Source organism: Dendrobates tinctorius, unplaced genomic scaffold, assembly GCF_039654945.1.
Source record: "Dendrobates tinctorius isolate UK_male_01 unplaced genomic scaffold, ASM3965494v1 ptg000014l, whole genome shotgun sequence".
Taxonomy (NCBI): Eukaryota; Metazoa; Chordata; class Amphibia; order Anura; family Dendrobatidae; genus Dendrobates; species Dendrobates tinctorius.
This window is the reverse complement of record NW_027361682.1, coordinates 3,957,133-3,978,914: the sequence shown is the minus strand read 5'-3', so window position 1 is coordinate 3,978,914 and position 21,782 is coordinate 3,957,133. Positions and strand designations below refer to the sequence as shown.

Here is a 21,782-nt window from a genome sequence, read left to right as displayed (position 1 = left end):
CATGTAGAGATGCTCCATAGCAGTGTTCCCCAACTTCGGTCCTCAGGAGCCACCAACAGATCATGTTTTCAGGATTTCCTTAGTATTGCACAGGTGATAATTGCATCACCTGGACAGACAAGAATTCAAAAGCCTGAGCAATACTAAGGAAATCCTTGAAAACATGACCTGTTGGTGGCTCTTGAGGACCGGAGTTGGGGAACACTGCTCTATAGCATGGGTGAGGAACCTCAGTCCATGGGTCATAAGCATACTTTTCCCCAGCCTCAGAGCAGATTCCCGGGGACCGCAGTGTACAGGCCAACGCTGGCCACTTAATTGCTCCTGAGGTACTGAATGCTGCAGACCATGCGATGAAGGCTTACATCCTCATGGTGGCCAGTTCCACCATGAGGATGTACTTTGTGGGTGGAGTGAGGGCGCTTTTCGCTCCTGTCACACCAATGACGACAGCAGTGGCAGACCTATTCCGTGATGCCCCCAGATCCACTTTCAATTTATATGTCCTCAGCCTCTCCTGCAATGCATATGCTCCAAGCACCAACATTTGCTGTGTTGTACAGGTGCTTCTCACACAATTAGAATATCATCAAAAAGTTAATTTATTTCACTTCTTCAATACAAAAAGTGAAACTCATTATATAGAGTGATCTATTTCAAGTGTTTATTTCTGTTAATGTTGAGGATTATGGCTTAAAGCCAATGAAAACCCAAAAGTCATTATCCCACTAAATTAGAATTAAGAAAAATCACCTGCAAAGGGAATCTGTCACCTCATTTTTGCCCTATAAGATGTGGCCACCGCCATCAGGGGCGTAGCTACAGAATTCTGTAATGCTGTAGATAAGCCCCAGAAGTAACCTGAAAGATAAGAAAAACGAGTTAAGATTATACTCACCCCGGGGTCCGTTCCGGTCCGATGGGTGTCACAGTTCGGTCTGGGGCCTCCCATCTTCTAGCAATGACATCCTCCTCCTTATTTCTGCCACGGCTCCTGCGCAGGCGTACTTACTCTGCACTGTTGAGGGCAGAGTAAAGTACTGCATTGCGCAGGCGCCGGACCTCTCTGACCTTTCCTGGCGCCTGCGCACTGCAGTACTCTGCTCTGCCCTCAACAGGGCAGATAAGGTACGCTTGCACAGGTGCCACGGCAGAAGTAAGGAGGAGGACGTCATCGCTAGAAGATGGGAGGCACCGGACCGGACCGCGACACCCATTGGACCGGACTTCCGGAGTGAGTATAATCTAACTCGTTTTTCTTATCTTTCAGGTTACATCGGGGGTTTATCCACAGCATTACAGAATGCTGTAGATAAGCCCCTGATGGCGGTGGCCACATCTCATATCAGAAAAATGAGGTGACAGATTCCCATTAATATGAAATTCTCCTTTGGTTTCAGAACTCCCATTTGAGTTCAGCCGATTGATTCGGCCCTCCACAGCAGCGCCTGTTTCTCATATGGCCCCTTGGGAAAATTAATTGCGCACCCCTGGCATAGAACATTGTTCTTCTAACATGTGACAACAACTTGAATTTTGTAGCTTTGAAATACTGGTCCAGGCTAATCTAGAATAGGAATCTCACAGAAATCAGATCACTTCATTTTATGCTGCACTTGGGGTCACAGGTCTAATTTCCATACACAGTAGCTCCAATCAAGAGAGGGCCCGTGTCGGTAATGTATTGTCTGTAATACATTGCACGTTCAGTGTATGATACTGGTGGATAAGCAAAACTGAACACAAGACTTTCACAGCTTCTACACATCGTAGTGGAGATCTCATGACACCTTCTCACCATCTACCTGATGATCCTGAGGAACACTGGGATCTTCTTGTTTACAGTCCTGTGGAAGAGGACGGGGACATCTCTCTGGTGTTGTCCTCTCACTGGATAGATCTGGAGGAAACACATACAGTGACTGAATTCATTCTTTACCTACTGATAATTATAAGAAGTGTGTAGTTAGTCCTGTATATTACCTGGTGATGTGTGGGGCTGGGGAACCTCCATAATGACGTCCTTGTACAGATCTTTGTGTCCTTCTAAATACTCACACTCCTCCATGGAGAAATAGACGGCGACATCCTGACACCTTATATGAACCTGACACATACAACGATACTGTCATCCCTCCGATCCCTCCATAGCGTTACTGTATAATGTCCCAGCATTCCCAGCAGTGTCACCTCTCCAGTCAGCAGCTCAATCATCTTGTAGGTGAGTTCTAGGATCTTCTGGTCATTGATGTCCTCATGTATCAGGGAGTGAGGTCGAGGCCCCGTGATTGGGCTCAGGGGTCTTCCCCATCCCTCAGACACAGGATCCTGACAGCGCTCACTAGAGGTCTTCTTCACTACTGTGTAATCCTGGTTATGGAGAGACACATTAATAAATCTCACTACAGACATTTCCAGAGTCCTCACCTCTCCAGTTCTGTCCATTATTCCCATAGATAAGAATGATGTAATGTGACGTCATCAGAATCTCTCACCTCTCCAGTAAGCCGGAAGAGGATCTCTAGGGTGAGGTGTAATATCCTCTCTGCCATCTTGTCCCTGTCCCTATCCATCCTTGTAGGGTCACTCAGGAGAATTCTCTTATATGGAAGATCTCCACTGAGAGGATCCGATATTGTAGGGACCTGAATGGGGAGAAGATGAAGATGTAACATCATAAAAGAAATCTCCGGAGCTGTTACCTATGTTACATATGATTACTACATCCAGGGGCGCACCTATAATGAGGCAAGCTGAGCACTTTGACTCAGGCAGCATTTAGTCCCTGAAGACAGGGGGTAGCAGTGTGGCACCGCCCCCTGCAGTCAGACAACATCGTGCCGTGCTCCTAGAGATCAGAGCTGCTCAGACTGCAACATAAGAGGACTGTGCCAGGTGCATCTCTTCCCTCTTTCTCCCTACCCAGGAATCTTTGGGTACGATGGAGGGAGGCTCAGCACAGCCACCCCTCTGCACTTCACTCACTACCAGGACTCCCGACGGGCCACATGAGAGACCATGACTGTTGTGGAGGGGCGAACTAATAGCTTGAAATTAATTCTACCTAATATTAATTTATTATATTAATTGTATCACTTAATATTGAGCATAATTAAGTATGCTGACACCCCCTATATATCTTTTAACCCCCCCACAGCCCCTCATATACAGCATGAGCCTCACACAGCCTACTACATATGTGACATGAGCCCCACACAGCCTCCCTCTATACAGCATGAGCCCCACACAGCCTCCCTTTATATGGCATGAGCTCCACACAGCCTCCCTATATACGGCATGAGCCCCACACAGCCTCCCTTTATATGACATGAGCCCCACAGTCTCCCTATATACGGCATGAGCTCCACACAGCCTCCCTATATACGGCATGAGCCCTACACAGCCTTCCCATATATTGCATGACAGTATACAGCCTTCCCATATATTGCATGACAGTATACAGCCTTCCCATAGCCTCACCATGTGCAGCAAGTCACCCCCATATTATCCCCATGTTCACCCCCATAGAATCCCTATGTTCACCCCCATAGAATTCCCATGTTCACCCCCATAGAATACCCATGTTCATACACATGAATAAAAACAAACCACCACATACTCACCTCGGTCCCGTTCCCAGGGGCCCTGCTTCTGCTACTGTCTCTGATGCGCTGACTCTCCGGCGGTACGCAGCTGACTCGATGAGCTGTCGTCATCGCGTCAGCTGTTTCACACGCTGATTGGTGGAGGAAGTGGCCAGAGGCCCCTCCTCTACCAATGCTGACTGCGCGAGACATCGCGTGAGCTGGCGGGCATAGTGCAGCCCATGGACCTCAGGTTTTCAGCCCCATGGCTGTCTCCATCCGCAGGCCGAACTGAGACAGCCAGAGGGCCGGATGTGGCCCACGGGCCGCACTTTGCCCAGGTCTGCTCTACCCCTTCAAAAGCTGCTTTTCCCCCCCACACAGCTGCACATTCCCAATCCCCTCTACCCTTTCTGCTCTCTGTTGACATCACAATGTCTCCCACCACTGCTGTTCTGTGATGGTGACAGGAGATCCCCATCTTTTTCATGGTGCTTCCTGTCAGAGATCCTGTCATCTTATATTCTTATATTTGTGTGTGTATAAACATATACAGTATAAAAATAAATACAGTACATATGTCTGCATTTATGTGAATGAATGTGTACATGTGATATTTTTAGTGATAGTCAGATATTAAAAAACATATATACTTTAGCTAAAAGTGTCCCCCACCCAAAAAAAAGCCAAAACACATGTACTTTAAAAAAAGGCATTTTTATTTGCAGAATAAATTAATATATTTATAATGCTATTTATAGCAAATGCATAAGGTTATGTTCCCAGAGTCAGCAAACGCTGCGGCTTTGACGCTGCGTACATCCGCAGCGTCCAGATGATACAGCATAGTGAGGGGATTTCCTGCGTAGACAGACATGCCGCGCATCTTGCCAGACCGCAGTATGTCTATTTACATTGTGGAGACGCTCCGTCTCTGCAGTGTAAATTTCCCATACACTATCATTAGATACGGTAAAACCGTGCGGGAACACCGCTTACAACGCATGTGAAATAATTTGAATAATGTTGTATCGTGTTTCTGATGGGAAGTTCAGCTACACTGCAGTTCTCACGATGAGCTGAGCTGACCGCGAGAACAGCCGTGCACATGATCGGGGAGGGGGACATCTCCAGTCACTAGGCAACTTCTCATGGTCACCTGACTGCGAGAACTGCCGTGCACGTGGCCGCCGGGGACCGCGTTATCTCCGTTCATCATCTTCAAGCTCCGCTGTATCTGCATTTCAGGCTAAGTGGTGGCATAATGATACGGTTCAGACTGACATCCAGATGTAGCAGAGCTGAACTCGTCGTGGGACATTATGGATTATCTTCTCAGTGGACAGGTAAGGATATTGGTTTTTTTTAATTTTATTTCTCTTACAGGAGATCTAGGGCGTCATGGAATTAGGTGAGGTCGTAAGTACGGTTTAATTGAGAATATTAAAGGAGTCTGTGTTATTATTTCAAATAAAGGACTTTATTCTGGCTGTGTCTTAATTTACCATGTAACTATAAGACTAGTAATGGATAGGTGTCTTATAGAAGTTTCTCCATTACTTATAGAAGCTTCTCCATCAACCCCACAAATAAGAACCCCACTTGCCACCACTACAGGGCAAGTGGGAAGAGTCGGGTAAAATGCCACAACTGGCGCATCTATGGATGTGGCAATTGTGGGGTGGCCGCGGACAGCTATTTTTAGGCTGGTGAAGGCCAAAATCCATGGCCCCTTACCAGCCTGAGAATACCAAGCCGCAGCTGTTTGCTTTTTCCTTGGCTGGTTAACAAATATAAGGGGACCTCACGCAATTTCTTTTGGAGGGGATCTCACTATTTTTGCTAACCATCCAATGTAAGCAGACTGCTGCGGCCTGGTATTATCAGGCTGGTAAGATTCATGGATATTGGATCGTTACCAGCCTGAAATACCAGTCCCAGTAGTCTGCTTTACTATGGATGGTTAACAAATAAGGGGGGATTCAACGCCATTTTTTAAAAAATTATTTATATTTTTTTTTAATTATTATTTAAAGAGGGGGCTTCTGTGTTTTCCGCCACTTCCTTCTCTGTGCTTTCCTCCACTTTTTGTGTCATGTACTTCTGGCTGTGTCACAAGATTCACCATTATGTAAATTAGTACACATGCGTAGTAAGCTACGTTCCCGCACCTAACCCCTTAATGTCTATTGATGTGTACAGTCTGTCATGGGCGGTTGTAACTTATAACACCAGGACGGACTGTGCACGTCATGGCTTTGAACTGCCACTGCGTGTAAACACGCAGTGACAGTTCAGTGCCGACAGCTGTCTATGACAGCTGAGAGGCACGGCAAGGGATGCAGGGACCCTTGCAGTCGGTCTCAACAGCTTTCAACATAGGTATCATGCATTACAATGCTGGAACATTGTAATGTATTATACCTAAAGTGAAAGTCCCATAAAGGGACAAGGTAAAAAAGCACATTTTTAAAAAAAAATATGTAAAAAGAAAATTAAAAAATAATGAAAAATAATTAAAAAAATCCCCTAAAAAAAAGGATTACTTACCGGTAATACTCTTTTGTAGAGCCACGACAGCACCCACTGAGAGAGGGGATCTGCCCCTAGGAACAGGAAACCTACAGAGAGATAAAAGGGGCGGTCCCCCTCGCTCCCTCAGTTGGATTACAGAGAACAAGAGGATCCGCCACACATGCTTTAGTCAATTTGCTCAGTAAGCGATTCTAGCATATATATATACTTATATCTTTTGCTACATTTCACATATTTATATACAGCTTCTATCCTTCACCCACTAGAGTGAACCACGTGTATATATATCAAGGGAGGGAAGTGAGCGGGTGCTGTCGTGGCTCTACAAAAGAGTATTACCGGTAAGTAATCCGTTTTTTTCTCTTCGCCACGACAGCACCCACTGAGAGATTTTCAGAGATAATCACCTGGGAGGGCCCACTGTGTCAAGGACTGATCTACCAAAGGCCAATTCATCGGAAGAAGATAAATCTAGCCTGTAGTGACTATAAAAGGCAGAAGGAGAAGACCAGGTTGCGGCCTTACATATTAGCTCAATTGGGACATCCGTCCTTTCGGCCCAGGAAGAAGATATGGCTCGTGCAGAATGTGCCCTCACGCCCTGTGGCGGGCCTTCTCCTTTTTGCCGAATATGCCAATGTAATTGCGTTTCTGGTCCACACTTCTTGTTACCCTGGAAAGTGAGAAAAAGAGACAAAAAAGAGCCCTGTTCTGCCTCCAGGGCTTAGAGTTATCTATGTAGACTAATACGGCCCCTTTACATCTAGGCCATGCCATCTTTCCTTCTCTGGTGTTGCCGGGCTCTCCTAAAAAAGAAGGAAGGTAGATTTCTTGGATCTATGGAATTTAGCAGTCTCGCTAGGCAGGTAGGATGGGTCCGTCTTTGACACTATTCTGCCCTGAAATATTGTCAGGAAGGAGGATCTATTGACAGGGCTTGGAGAACATGCATCCCCCTTGCCAATACTAGAGCTACCAAAAAGGCGGCTTTCAATGAAACGCGCTTTATTGAGGCCAAGTGTATGGGCCCGAATGGTCCCTGTGTGAAAGCATCTAGGAATAAGCTAAGGTCCCAAGGCGGTTCTTGAAGAAAGTGAACCGGGTTTGCTTGCTGGCAAGCAGAGAAAGATCGAGCTACCCCTTAGTTGCCCGCTCGTTATAATTATACTTGGCCTCCAGAGCCGAAACTTGAACCTTTAGGGTGTTACCTGCAAGTCCGAACTCACGCCCTTCCTGCCGGAACTCTAATATGGCAAGGATAAAGACCCTCCCCGGAAAGGTCTGCTGAATGGAACGTTAAAGATTTTCCTGCAAGAGGGTGCCAATTACGTCATCTGAGAATCCCATTAGCTTCATTAACTGCCTCTCAAATTACATGCCGTGAGGCGTAGACCTTTGGCCTGAGGGTGGTAACAGGGTCTTTATGAGCGCAGGTCTCGATCCAGAGGGAGAACCCATGACATGGCTCTCAGCCATGAAACCCACGGCTTTTTGGCCCAGCAGGCTATTAAGATGACTCTCGCTCCGTATTACCTCATCATCCTGGTAACAGCTGGCGACCATAACATCGGAGGGTCTGGTGAACCGTCCAAGGGTTTAGAAGAGCGTTGAGTACATCCGAACTGTGTTGTTCTGTACAGTAGAGCGAACCTTTCGACCCACCTATTGGCCCTTGTAGCGAACAGGTCTATCTCTGGCATGCTCCATATAGCCGCTATCATCCTGAAGATGCGCCGGCTGATCACCCATTCCCCTTGATGCAGGGTATGGTGGCTGAGGAGGTGTGCTCCGGAGTTGTCCACTCCTCTGACATGGAGAGCAAACAGGGACAGGCTCTGAAGTTGTTTATTACCCTGATAAGACGGGTCAATAGGGACAACAGGTGTGTTTTGGCTCTCTGCAGGATTCTCTTATGCGGTAGATATCAGAGTTCTTGACCGTATTCCTCCTCATACTATGAAGGTACCATATCATACCATGAAGCATCTTGTAGTGATATGTGGTTCTATGAAGTACCATGAAGCACTAAGTACCATGAGGTACCATGAAGTACCATGAAGTACTCTGAAGCAATGTGAAGTACCATGAAGTACCATGAAGTACTCTGAAGCAATGTGAAGTACCATGAAGTACCATGAAGTACTCTGAAGCAATGTGAAGTACCATGTAGTACTATGAAGTACCATGAAGCACCATGAAGTACCATGAAGCCATATGAAGCACCATCAAGTACCATGAAGTACTATGAAGCACTATGAAGTACCATGAAGTACCATGAGGCACCATGAAGTACTATGAAGCCACATGAAGAACCATGAAGTACTATGAAGCACCATGAGGGATCATGAAGTACCATGAAGTACTAGGAAGCACTATGAAGTACCGTGATGCAATATGAAGCACTATGAAGTACTGTGAAGGTACTATGAAGTACTATGAAGCACTATGATGCAATCTGAAGTACTATGATGCAATACTAACTATGACGTAGTACTATGAAGTACCATGAAGAAATATGAAGTATTATGAAACAAAAAAGATGCACGATGCAGCACTATTCAGTACTATTATGCCATCTGAAGTACTATGATGCAATACTAAATCTGATGAAGTACTATGAAGTACCCTGAAGCAATATGAAGTACTATGACTTACTATGATGCAACAAGAAGCACAATGAAGTCCTATGACATACGATGGTGTACTAAGACATATCATGAAGTACTATGGAGTACCATGCAGCAATATGATGGGCTATGACATACTACGATGTATTATGACACAAAAAGAAGTACCACAAGGTACTATGACATACAATGACGTACTATGACATATCATGAAGTACCATGAAGCAATATGATGAGCTATGGCACACTATGATGCAACCAGAAGTACTATGAAGTACTATGAGAGATCACGAAGTACCATGAAGCAATATGATGCGCTATGGCACATTCTGATGCACTATGATGCAACCAGAAGTACTATGAAGTACTATGACATATCATGAAGTACCACGAAGCAATATGACGTACAATGAATTATATCATTGGCTGCGTCTGCATCACTATTTGCGCTTTTTCTCCTTTTTTTTTTATTCATCTTTGGCGCATGTTTGCACTGGGCCGTAGTATTTGGTAATTAGAAAAGACAATAGTACCAAAACGAGAGACGGAGTACAGAGTGAAGGAACAAGCCGGGTCATACACGGGAAGCAAACAAACAACGCAGAGTACACGCACACCAGAACAACAGTATAGCTGATAGAGAATGCTAGTTTGGAGTGAGTATAAATACCCCTCCCAGATCCAAAGAGAGGCCGGCAAAAGTTAACCCTGTGAGAACAGGACATTAACCATGTCCGAACCATGACAATCACGAACCGTGATTGCAACACCGGACACTCTTTTATAGGTCAGAGCCAGAGTAATCACACCTGCTTCATAATCTTGTGCACTAAACTAAAGTAACCAGAGTGCAATGACCCTAACGGCCACTGGGGGCAAAACTAGAACTGAAACCACCACAGTGCAATGACCCTAATGGCAACCGGGGGCAAAACTATCTTTACGTACACAGCTTAAGTTAAAAAAAAAAGGTTACTAGTGCAAAATCTGTCATAATCCAGCCTGGATCATGACAGACCCGAAGAATAAAGCTGCCATACTAATTTTACCACACGCGGAGCGATGGAAAAAAAAAAAAAACAATTCCTGAATTGCTAGTTTTTGTTCATTCTGCCTCCACAAAAATCATAATAGAAAGTGATAAAAAAAGTTATGTGCCCAAAAATGGTACCAATAAAAACGTCAGCTCGTCCCGCAAAAAACAAGACCTCACATGACTCTGTCGGACGGAATACGGAAAAATTATACTGTAGCTCTCAAAATGCGGCAATGCAAAAATTCATCCAAAAAAAAAGCGTCTTTTAGTGTGTGACTGAAGCTAAACATGAAAAAAGGATTTAAAACTGATATCGCTGTAATCGCACCGACCCGAGGACTAAAGTCGCCTAATCACTAATACCGCACGAGGAACGGCGTAAAAAATAAAACCAATTCTTCACCTTTTGTGGATTTGTGCATTCTGCCTCCCAAGGATCACAGTAAGGCGATCACAGTGGATTACCCCACATATGGGGTATCAGCGTACTCAGGACAAATTGCACAACTTTTGGGGTCTCATTTCTCCTGTTACCTGTGGGGGGTTTCCACAGTTTAGGCACATCAGGGGCTCTGCAAACTCAACATAACGCAGATCATTCCATCAAAGTCTGCATTCCAAAACGGCGCTCCTTCCCTTCTGAGCTCTGCCATGTGCCTAAACAGTGGTTTACCCTACATATGGGGTATCAGCGTACTCAGGACAAATTGCACAACAACTTTTGGGGTCCAATTTCTCCTGTTACCCTTGTGAAAATAAAAATTTGTGGGCGAAAAGATCATTTTTGTGGAAAAAAAAGATTATTTTATTTTCACGGCTCTGCATGATAAACTTCTGTGAAGCACCTCAAAGTGCTCACCACACATCTAAATAAGTTCCTTAGGGGGTCTAGTTTCCAAAATGGGGTCACTTGTGGGAGGTTTCCACTGTTTAGGCACATCAGGGGCTCTCCAAAAGTGACATGGCATCCAATCTCAATTCCAGGCAATTTTGTATTGAAAAAGTCAAACGGCGCTCCTTCCCTTCTGAGCTCTGCCATGCACCCACATAGTGGTTTACACCCACATATGGGGTATCTGCGTACTCAGGACAAATTGCACAATGACTTTGGGGGTCCTGCTACCCTTGGGAAAATAAAAACTGGGGGTGAAAATATCATTTTTGTGGAAAAAATATGATTTTGTAATTTTACGGCTCTATATCATAACCTTCTGTGAAGCCCTTGGGGATTCAAAGTGCTTACCACACATTTAGATAAGTTCCTTGGGGGGGGTTTAGTTTCCAAAATGGGGTCACTTATGTGGGGTTTCCATTGTTTAGGTACATCAGGGGCTCTCCAAACATGGCATCCGCTCTCGATTCCAGCCAATCTGACATTCAAAATCTCAAAATGATGCTCCTTCCCTTCTGACCACTTCCGTGCGCCTAAGGAATGGTCTTCCTCCACACATGGGGTACACAGCAGAAATTGAGCAACAAACATTGTGGTTCATTTTCTCCTGAAACCCTTGACAAAATAAAAAAAATTGTGTCCAAAGAGAAATTTTGGGGAAAAAAAGTGCCTTCCACATTGCTTCAATTCTTGTGAAGTACCTAAAGGGTTAATAAACTTCTTGAATGTGGTTTTGAACACCTTGAGGGGTGCAGTCTTTATAATAGTATCTCTTTTGGGTATTTTCTGTCATTTTGACCCCTCCAAGTGACTTCAAATGCGAGTTGGTTCCTAAAAAAAATGGTTTTGTAAATTTTGTTGTAAAAATGAGAAATTGCTGGTCAACTTTTAACCCTTGTAACTTTCTAATAAAAAAAAATGTGGGTGTCACACCGCCCTCGGGCTCGGGGCCTGCTGTCCAGGCCTCGGCCACCAGGAGACGCCGGACTGACATGTCGTCGTCGATCTCGGGGCCTGCTGTTCCGCCCTCAACCACTAGGAGGCGCCGTGGCTTGCGCCCGAGTGAGGGCGGCAACAATGAAAGGGCTTCTGCGCAGGCGTCTACTGGACGCAGACTCCGCTCCTCTGTCAGTCATGAAGGGGCTGGTGCATCATCATCAGGTCTGGTCCTGGGGGCGGTCCTGATGACATCACCAGCCCGGGAGCCTGTGAGGGACGACCTGATCCCTCAAATACCTTGGGACTGGGCTTGCAAGCCGCCGGATATATTCTTGGTTCCCCTACGTGTTACTTGTGATTGCCTATCGTTAACTCCGACCTCAGCCTGAACTTCTGACTACTCTGTTGCCTGCCGTTTTTGTACCTTGCATTTCTCCTGATTACTGACGCTTTCCTTGGCCTGGATTCCTGACCCCCTCTACTGCCTGACGATTTTGTACCTCCGCTACTCTCCCGGTTTTTGACCTCTGCCTGGACTCTCGACTCTGCCTGCCGTTTCTGTACCTCCACTGCTCGCCTGGTTTCCGACTCCATTTTTGGCTCCCTTCCTGCTGTTCTATTGCGACCGTTCTGCTCTGTCACTCTGCTCCTGTTCAGACAGCGCTTCCTGGGCTCTGCAGTAAATCCAGATCCCTGTATAGGGGTAAAGGGTGTCGGTGCTACTCGGGGCGCTGTCTGTCTGCAGCCCAGACTTGCAGACGGACGCAACAGTGGGTTCCAAAATTGTGCTGATGTAAAGTAGACATGTGGGAAATGTTATTTATTAACTACTTCTTGTGATATATCTCTCTGATTTAAGGGTATAAAAATTAAAAGTTTGAAAATTGAAAAATTGTAAAAATTTTTGCCATATGTCCATTTTCTTCATAAATAAATGCAAGTCATATCAAAGAAATTTTACCACTAACATGAAGCACTATATGTCACGAAAAAACATTCTCAGAATCAGCAGGATCCGTTGAAGCGTTCCAGAGTTATAAGCAGATAAAGTGACAGTGGTCTGATTTCAAAATTAAGGCCTGGTCTTTAACCTACAAAATGGCTTGGTCGTTAAGGGGTTAATACACATGCGACTAGGGAGGTAATGTGGTTTTACCGCATCTAATGATAGTGAATGGGTAATTTATAGAGTGGAGACTGAGCATCTCTACTACATAAATTGACATGCTGCAGTCTAGAAAGACCCACTGCATGTCCATCTCTGCGGGTGAGCCGCGGGCATCGGTGCATGCATAGTGGGCATGGGATTTCTTGAAATCCCATCCACTATGCTGTAACAGATGGACGCTGTGAGTTGGACGCTGCATCCAACTCGCAGCGTTTACTGACCGTGGGAACATACCCCAATATATCTGCAAACAGGAAATCACTTTTTTTTCTTCCCAGAAGCCAACTTTCAATTAGCTTTATTTCAAGTGACAAAAAAACGCATGCAATGAAAAAACGCATGAAAAACGCATGCGGAAAAAAACGCATCAAAAATGCATCAAAAACAAAAGTGACCTGCCAGTGACCTCAGATACAGATTTGGTGCAGATTTCACCTGCATCAAATCCTAAGCCATTCCTGACCGTGGGAACATACCCTAAGGCCGGGATCACACACAGCGAGATACGGCGGAGTCTCGCAGGTTAAAACCAAGCTCTGGCGCCGGCACTCTGGAGCGGAGCGTGCAGCCGCACAGCAATACATGGAGCAGCACGCTCTGCTCCGGAGTGCCGGTGCCAGAGCTTGGTTTTAACCTGTGAGACTCGGCCGTATCTCGCTGTAGTGTGACTCCGGCCTAACAGTAAAAAAATTACTGTCTCCCCATACCCAAAGAAGTCAATAAAAGTAGATCACTGAAAGGGTTGTCCCATTTCAAAAAATACTCCATAGGCTCGGGGGTCTAAAAAAATAAAAACAAACCTGACGTTTTAACCTTTTTATGTTTGTTGATTGGCTGCAGCTGTGAAGTTGTGTCTGCAACGCTGCAGTCAATCACTGAACTCAACCTCTGATGTAGATGTAACAAGTCACTGAGCTCGGTGATAGATTACAGCACTGTAGGCTTGAAGTCACTACTGCAACAATCAACAAAGGTGAGTACAGTGGCAAGAGGTATTGTTGGAGCCCGATAGGGTGAGTAAGGTCATGTGCACAGACTGTCCTTTTACATGGGCACATTAATCCGGCGGATTTATCCTTTGAAGGATAAATCTGGTGGAGATATGACCGTTTGAAAACGACCAAAGATCAAGGGGTCACATATTTATTTGCTGATCCCTTGATCTTTGTAAGTTGAAAAATGTATCTGCCACCGGAGAAACCTTCGTCATGTAAACTCCGGTGGCGGACAAAGGTGGGCTTACCTTGCTTCTGGATTTCACACCCCTCCACTGTGCAGAGTGGAGGGGCGTGGAATCCAGCGGAGGTCTGTGAACATCCGTGAGAGTGGCGTGGAATCCGGATGCTGAAGCCAGGTAAGAGGAGTGTGGAATCCTTCACAACAGTGAGGATCTCATGCTCACCCCTATGAAGGACTCCACGCTCCTATCAAAGATTTATCCTGCTGATATATCCATGTCTCAGAGGCAGGTAATGATAAGGGCAGCACGGGCAGATTTATCCTCTTAACGTGACTCAGTGCTTAAATCTGCCCATTTAAAAGGACTTTAAGAAAGTCGGACACTTTATTTTACGGAGTGTCAATGGACCCGTGTAACACAAGTATGGATTGTCTAAAATGGGGAGGCTGCTTAAGAGTGGCCGGTAGAGTCTCTAAGACTTGGGATGCTGCACAGTCTGCTCTTCTAATATGCGCAGCCCTGGTGTTTATTGTTGTATTCATTTGTGTCTTTTGTATAGTTTTTCTATTGTCCAAGACGTTGAAGTTCTACCTGTAGTCCATGAGCCGGGCCAGATATCGGTACTACCCGGAGTGACTAATTCTCTTTGGTGTTTTTAGGTAGATGCATGTCTGTAGTTTATGTTTTGATATGATAGCCCTTGCACATCAGTAGCTTAACCCCTTCAGGCCTATTTGTACCCAAATGCCTAGGCCATTTTTTGTAAATCTGACCTGTCACTTCATGCGGTAATAACTTTGGGACGCTATCACCTACCCACGCCATTCTGAGATTGTTTTCTCGTGACATATTGTACTTCATGGTAGTGCTAATTGTGAGTCAATAGATTTTACCTTTCTGCATAAAAAATTACAAAATACACGAAAATTTGGGAAAAATTCGCTATTTTTGAACTTTGAAATTCTCTACTTTTTACAAAAATGATGATACCCCCCATAACAGTTATTAGTTTACATTCTCCACATGTCTACTTCACATTGGCATCATTTTGGAAATGAAATTTTATATTTTTCGGATGTGATAAGGCTCATAGTTTTATACGCAATTTTTAAAGTTTACGACTAAATTTCCAAAACCCATTTTTCCAAGGACCAAGTCAGTTCGGACGTCACTTTATGGGTCTTGAATAACAGAACCCACCCATACATTACCCCATTTTGCAAACTACACCCCACAAGGTGTCCAAAACGGATTTTCAAAACTTTGTTAACCCCTTAGGTGTTGCACAGGAATTCAAGCAAAATGACAGTGAAATATCAAAATTTCAATTTTTTGGCAGATATTCCATTGTAATCCAACTTTACCTGCAACCCAACAAGGGTTAACAGCAAACCCAAACCCAAAATTGGTTACCCCAATTCCGCAGTTTATAGAAACACCCCACATGTACACGTAAACTAAATTATGGGCGCGCAAGAGGGCTCAGCACAGAAGGAGAGCTAGGCGGTTTTTGGGATAATAGATTACACTGGAAGAAATCCAGTGGGCCATGTCGTATTGGAGAGACCCTGAGGTACCCCCAGAGTGGAAACCCCCAAAAGGTTACCAAATTTTGGAAACTACACCCCCCTAAGGAATGTTTTAGGGGGTATAGTAACCACTTTGACCCAACAAGCGCTCCATTGGAGTTTCATGCACTTGGTTGAGGAAATTGAAAAGTACGTTTTTTACCGAAAAATGTCGCTTTAGGCCCACATTTTTCATTTTGAAAAGGGGGACCAGGAAAAAGTACACCCCACTTTTTATTCCCCATTGTCTCCCGAACACGGCAATACCACAAGTGTTGTCTAAAACCACAGTATTGGCGCACGGCAGGCTTCGTAAGCGAAGCTGCGGCAAAATTCACTGTAAGAAATCTATGGGGCCATGTCACATTTGGAGACACCCTGAGGTCCCGCACAGTGGAAACCCCAAAAAAGTGACCCCATTTTTGAAACTACACCCCCTAAGGAATGTTTTAGGAGGTACAGTAACCACTTTGCACCGGGAACCGGCTCCCAACCCGCAGCGATCCGGGTACGATTCGCCGTACCGCTACGGCGGCCGGCGCGAAGGGGTTAATGGTATTTTTCACCTTTTGAATAGATCCTACCTATATTTCCAAAAAATAATGATTAAAGGTCGATTTAGGGGAAATGCCAAAATGTCAATACAATGCATGTAGTATTTGTAACAAAATTTAATCCAAGTTATGTAAATACACACTGAACATGTCATGGGCTTGTCCATACTAATGTGTGTGTAGGTGTGTGTGTGTGTGTGTGTGTGTGTATATATATATATATATATATATATATATATATATCATAATATCTTCAACATCAGACTCTGAATCTGACTGTTGTTCTACTGGCTCGTCTTCAATACCCTTGTTCTGGCATGTCTGTAACCTGCACATGTCCGTGCACTTCAGGCCATTGCTGAGGCAAGTACACTGAGGAAGTTCGCATGATCGCACACACTTGCAGGACAGTAGCTGGATAATAGCTTCTGGTGCTGGTGCCCCTCACATCCACTTGACAACAAGCTTTCCGTCATTATCTATCATCCAACCGCAGTCTGTTGGGTTTGCAACAAATGGCTGGCTCTGCAGACTTCTCCTCCAGATCGCAGCCTGGTAGTTTGCATGCAGTGCATGCATGAAAAGGCAGTCTTGGCAAGGAGGGAGTTGACTTGACTCTACCACTCCACGTCTGGCACAGAACAGCTGATACCGGAGCCTGTTTACCTCAGTTGTTTGGGTAGTTGGCAGGTACATGTGGCAGGTGATTTCCTGTAACTTCTCAAAGAGTTCGGGAGACACTTCCCATGAACGACTAACTTCCTGAAAGGCATCCTGGTATGTCTTGTTTATCTTCAACTGCTTGAGTGTCGTCATCTTCCCACGGCCAGCGAATGCACTGACTGTGTCACAGCCTGTAAATGCATGCATACCAATCAATAAATCACACACGCTGCCTCCCAATGTTCTGCTCAGAGTGGTGATATCCAGGAATCTTGTCCGGTTCTGTGTACCGCATTTCTGGAACAGGTGGGATGGGATTTTGTGGCACATGCCCAGACACAGGACCATGACATCAGTATCCTCTGAAGTGATGATGACAGACTTGTAACCAGATTCTGCTGCATGAAGAGCATGGAGAAGGAGGCGTGTGTCTGCTTCTTCTTGACTTGACTTAAGGTCAGCAGCCTCTTCCCACAGTTCTTTGGTGATCTTAAAGCAGAGCTGCTCACATGTGACATACATCATCTTCTCCTCAAGCTTCTCCCTGTGGTGTTTCACCTTCCATTCTTCTACCAGAAACTTTATGAGACTTGCCTTGTTGGAGGAATTACTTAGTAGCTTTCTCCACTGCTGGATGTTGTGCCCATGTTGAATGTTCTTGAAATGGATCCCTGTGCCTTCATATCTGTTGACTCTTTCTGTATCTTTGATGGATATCTCCTTGTAGACGTCAAAGACAATATCAATGCGCTTGCTCTTAGCACCCTCATGGATAGCGTGACTCATTGCTGTGCCTGCTAGCTGGGCAAATGTTGCATCGTTTCCCTTCAGTTTCTGAACCAGGCTCATCCCATCAATGATGGTTGAAGAGGGCTCAGGGATCACCTCTGCAGGAGGAGCATTCCTCTCCAACTCCCTTGCTAGGGAAGCCTTGTTGGTCTTGCGGACAGACCCATCACCGTTGGCAAGTGCCCATGACAATGGCGCCAGGGGATGAGTCAAGACATCACTCATTTGTAGCTTTCTGTTCTCAGCTACAAGTATCATCTGGCCAAATAGGTTCCTGTCAGCCTTCAAAATTACCTCCTTGCCAAGGCCTTGTCTGTGTGTCTTCATTCTGATGTTAGAGAACGTTTTAAGATTGTTCTTCGTCATCTTGTCATGAAACAGTGTAGTTGGCGTATCGGTACCCAAACGCTCATCCTTGAATGTGTGATATGCATCCTCTCCTATACTGTATGCCCCTAGAAGGTCTTTGGCTACATCTGGTGGTGCTGCAGTCGCTGTTGATAAACTGATAAGTTCACCATTATGCTCTTTGTTGAAGGGGTTCAACCAACCAGTCTCCAGCAGTTCAACAAAAGATCGGACATCGGCTTCATCTCTTCTAATCCTGGACACCTGTAGGTCTGAATGACTGAAGTCAGTATATTGTTGGCCTACTAGGGCCCTCAGCTGCCTCAAGTACATGCTGCGGTACTCCGATGTCAGGTAGAATCTGGCGACAGCTCCAACTTTGAGGCTGAAGCCTTTTGTGCCCCCTGGTGTCTGGGTGTCTTTGTTGATTGTTTCTTCGATGGTCTGGTCCACAGGAATCCGTCCAAAAGGATTCTTGCTACCGATCTGGACCGAAAAGCCACCTTTCATGAAGCATTCATGCACCTCTGGGTGGTCTATGGGCAGCCGAGACATCGTAGCATAGTTGACCTTGTCATAGGCAAAATACCATGGTATCATCTGTTGGATTGCTCCTAGGTGAAGCATCCAGTTGCCTTCTCTTGAAGCTCGAACCAGGGCCAGCATGGTCTCGACCATGTCCAAGTATGACATCCAGAATGCTGAGAGTTGTTCATTTCTGAAGGTCTCAAGATAAACTTGAAAGAGCTTCAGGGTAAGTGTGCAAGATTCATTATCCAAGAACTTTTCGAAGGATCCCTGCGACACACTGATGCGAAAGTTTGTGATGTTCTTCAGTGTTTCATCCAGATGGTGAAGGTCCCTTGCATGGTTTTCTTCTAGCCATGGAAGGAAGTTTTCCCATGCAAGCCTCATAAGTGCTTCATAGACCAGCTTGTGTAGTCTCACTGCTCTGTTGTACCTCCGGCCGTCCATCACTCCAGACACTGATCCTTCAGCGATGACACTGGATTCAACACACAGATCTCTAAGGCCTGCATCCTGAAATCTCTTACCTATGATGGAGAGGAGATTACAGATTGTGTGGAAGACACCCATTCTAATTATAATGTTCTTGAACTTCTCCTGTTTCCAGATAACCTCGGCAGCTTTGGCATAGAGTGCTTGATCAAACACGCACACAATTCTGTTAAGCTTCAGGGTCTGCATGATGGCATGTGTTTGCTCCAAGACTTCATTCACAGTGGACATGGCTGTTGCAGGAGCATTGATAGTGGGCAGGTAGCTTACAGTGTCCTGGGCCACTACAATGTCGCTGCGGATTTGGATGTTGAACCCAGTCCAACTGCTAATGGTCTGATCCTCATGGTCTGACATTCTAGCCAGAAGCCAGATATGGTTCTTGGTTTTTGAATCCTGGACCTCCTCGGTAGTGTTAACATTCGCAGTCTCAATCCTGGGTGGCCCTCCCCGCCGCCCAACATTGTATATTGGTGGCATTAATTCTGTCGGAATTATGCTTCTTTTCTTCGACTTGGTTACATCTGGCAGGACTTTTGTCACAGAGCATGCAACATTGGACTGAACAGCGATGCCATTGACTCTATGAGATGTACCTGCTCCACTTAGTGTCTCCTCAAGTCTGTCAATGTTATCCCAGGCCAAGGTTGTGAACACACCAGGGTAGATATTTGCTGGCATTGGGATGTCATCCGTTGAACATTCCAACTTCTGGATACAAAGGGCTGTATCGATCTCCTCAGCCGTTGAATATGACACACAGTGGCCAAGACGATTCAGAGTTCGAACCAGTTCTGTATTGCCGGTCAAAGACTTAATTGCAAAGGACAGCAGTACGTGCTTGGGTGGCTTTGTCTTTCCATTGGTAACAGCAAAAACCAAGCCACTGCCGAAGGATGTGGCAAGACGTTGAGCTCTTTCAGAGGGAGTTTGGCACTCACAATCTCCTGTAAGCAGGGTTTGCAGGAACTGAGTGACTAATGCAGGAACGACATTCTGATCTGTATCGGGAGGCCATGGCTGACTCACATCTTGCTTCTTGATCTCATTCCTCAGCTGCATTGCTGCTTTGGTTACAACATCTCCAGAGTTAGCGGCTCTTGCTTCTTGCAGATCTTTTGTCATGCTGTGTGCTTGCCGGGCAAGGTCGTCCATTGATAGGCTATATGGATAGACTAGAAGCTTACCTTTCTCATCGGAGAGAAAGCGGAGTGATTCACCAAACTCTGTTTCAAGTTTTCGGCGAACATGTTTCTTTGTCGATGGTTTCAGTTTGATGATACCACGGGACATCATGCATCTCTGAAGCCTAGATGTGAGGTTTATCATAGGCAGTACTTCTGGGTTTGGGAACAATTCAGTCCTTATATACAAGAAGAGTTCCTCGAGGGCTTCTCTCTCTGCCTCTCCGTAGCGTACTTCCTTGCTTTCTTCCTGATTTTCTGCTGCACCAGACCTACAGGTCACTTGGGAATCATCTTTTGTGAATAGTTTGTAGCACGACTTGTGGCAGTGCCCCTCTGAAGCAACAAGGTCTCTGCTAAGTAAACCAAGGATTCTCTGTGTGCCTTTCCTTATCGCTGCTCTGCGGATCGTCTCATCTGCTCGTAGCTCAACACACTGGACGATTGGCTCCCTTGTTTTTTCTCCTTTGAGATACTTGCTTGACTTCTCGCAGAACATACATACTTTGGCATACACCCTGCTATCACTGGGGGTACCCCTCAGTAGCCTCCTCCTGGGGATTTCGCTTGCTGTTTCCACAATGACACCCTTGGCAAGGATAGAATCCAGTGACTTCTTCATTGTAAAGAGACTACGACATTTACGGTGATATTGTATGTGCGGTATTTCTCGTTCTTCAAGGCCCTTAGCTGCTTCCAGGACGGATTCATGCTGTCTGATCTCTGCAGCCCTAAGCAATGTTTTCCAGGAGTCCAAATCCTGTAGGGACGCCAGATCATCACTGTCATCATTAGAGCAGTGTATGATACAGTTAATCCGTGATTTCTTCCTCGCTGGTACTTCCATCTTGCCATTAGATATGTCAGTAAACACCTGCAAACACAAAGAAAAACATTAAAACCCTTGGCACCGAGCGCCGTATGAGTACTGCTCTCTCGTCCTGGACCAAAGGACAAGAGCAGTACTAGTACGGCACAACCCCTTTAGCGTCCCCGCCGCTAATCGCGCGGGGATCGGGGGTAGATGGCCGCACTTACCGGCAGCAGGGCTTGTCCCCTCGCCGTGTGTGGCCATCGCGCCGACCCCCTGCAGCTAGAATCACTGTGATTCGCTGGGCTATATAGCCCAGCGAATCGCAGCATGCCTTGTAAAACATGGTGTGATTCGCTGCAGGGGTTCGTGCCTGTGGAGCGATTGGTGCATTTACCAGTCACTCCACAGGCCAGGGGGAGGATGTCAGTGTCTGATCTCCTCCCCCTGTGCTGCGATTGGCTAGAACATCGTTCTAGCCATAGCAGCGATGTAGCAGGGCCGACACAGTGTCGCCTCTGCCTGTATGAGATCCTGTCAGCACAGGGTCTCATACAGGGACGATCGCTGCACTGTGCAGGCTGGCCGAACCTGCCTGCACTCGCTGGAACTTGTGGTACCACAAGTCCCAGCAAGTCTGGGCAGGCAGGCAAAAAGTGTAAAAGAAAGTTAAAAAAAACAAAAACACTACACATCCCCCCTCCCTCTCCCATATGCGCCAATACTGTGGTTTTAGACAACACTTGTGGTATTGCCGTGTTCGGGAGACAATGGGGAATAAAAAGTGGGACTAAAGCGTCATTTTCCAGTAAAAAACGTACTTTTCAATTTCCTCAACCAAGTGCATGAAACTCCAATGGAGCGCTTGTTGAGTCAAAGTGGTT

General features: G+C 45.7%; 1 protein-coding gene across 1 annotated transcript in view; it reads right to left on the bottom strand.

Annotated features, from left to right (window-relative positions):
• The window catches only part of LOC141070491 (uncharacterized), a 170,972-nt gene that overhangs the window by 88,237 nt on the left and 60,953 nt on the right, over positions 1–21,782 (bottom strand). The window contains exons 8-11 of the mRNA XM_073559492.1: positions 2,496–2,645; positions 2,191–2,370; positions 1,984–2,107; positions 1,806–1,900 (exon numbers count right to left, since the gene is read on the bottom strand). Coding sequence (XP_073415593.1) covers positions 1,806–1,900; positions 1,984–2,107; positions 2,191–2,370; positions 2,496–2,645 — 549 coding nt within the window. The remainder of the gene's footprint in view (positions 1–1,805; positions 1,901–1,983; positions 2,108–2,190; positions 2,371–2,495; positions 2,646–21,782) is intronic.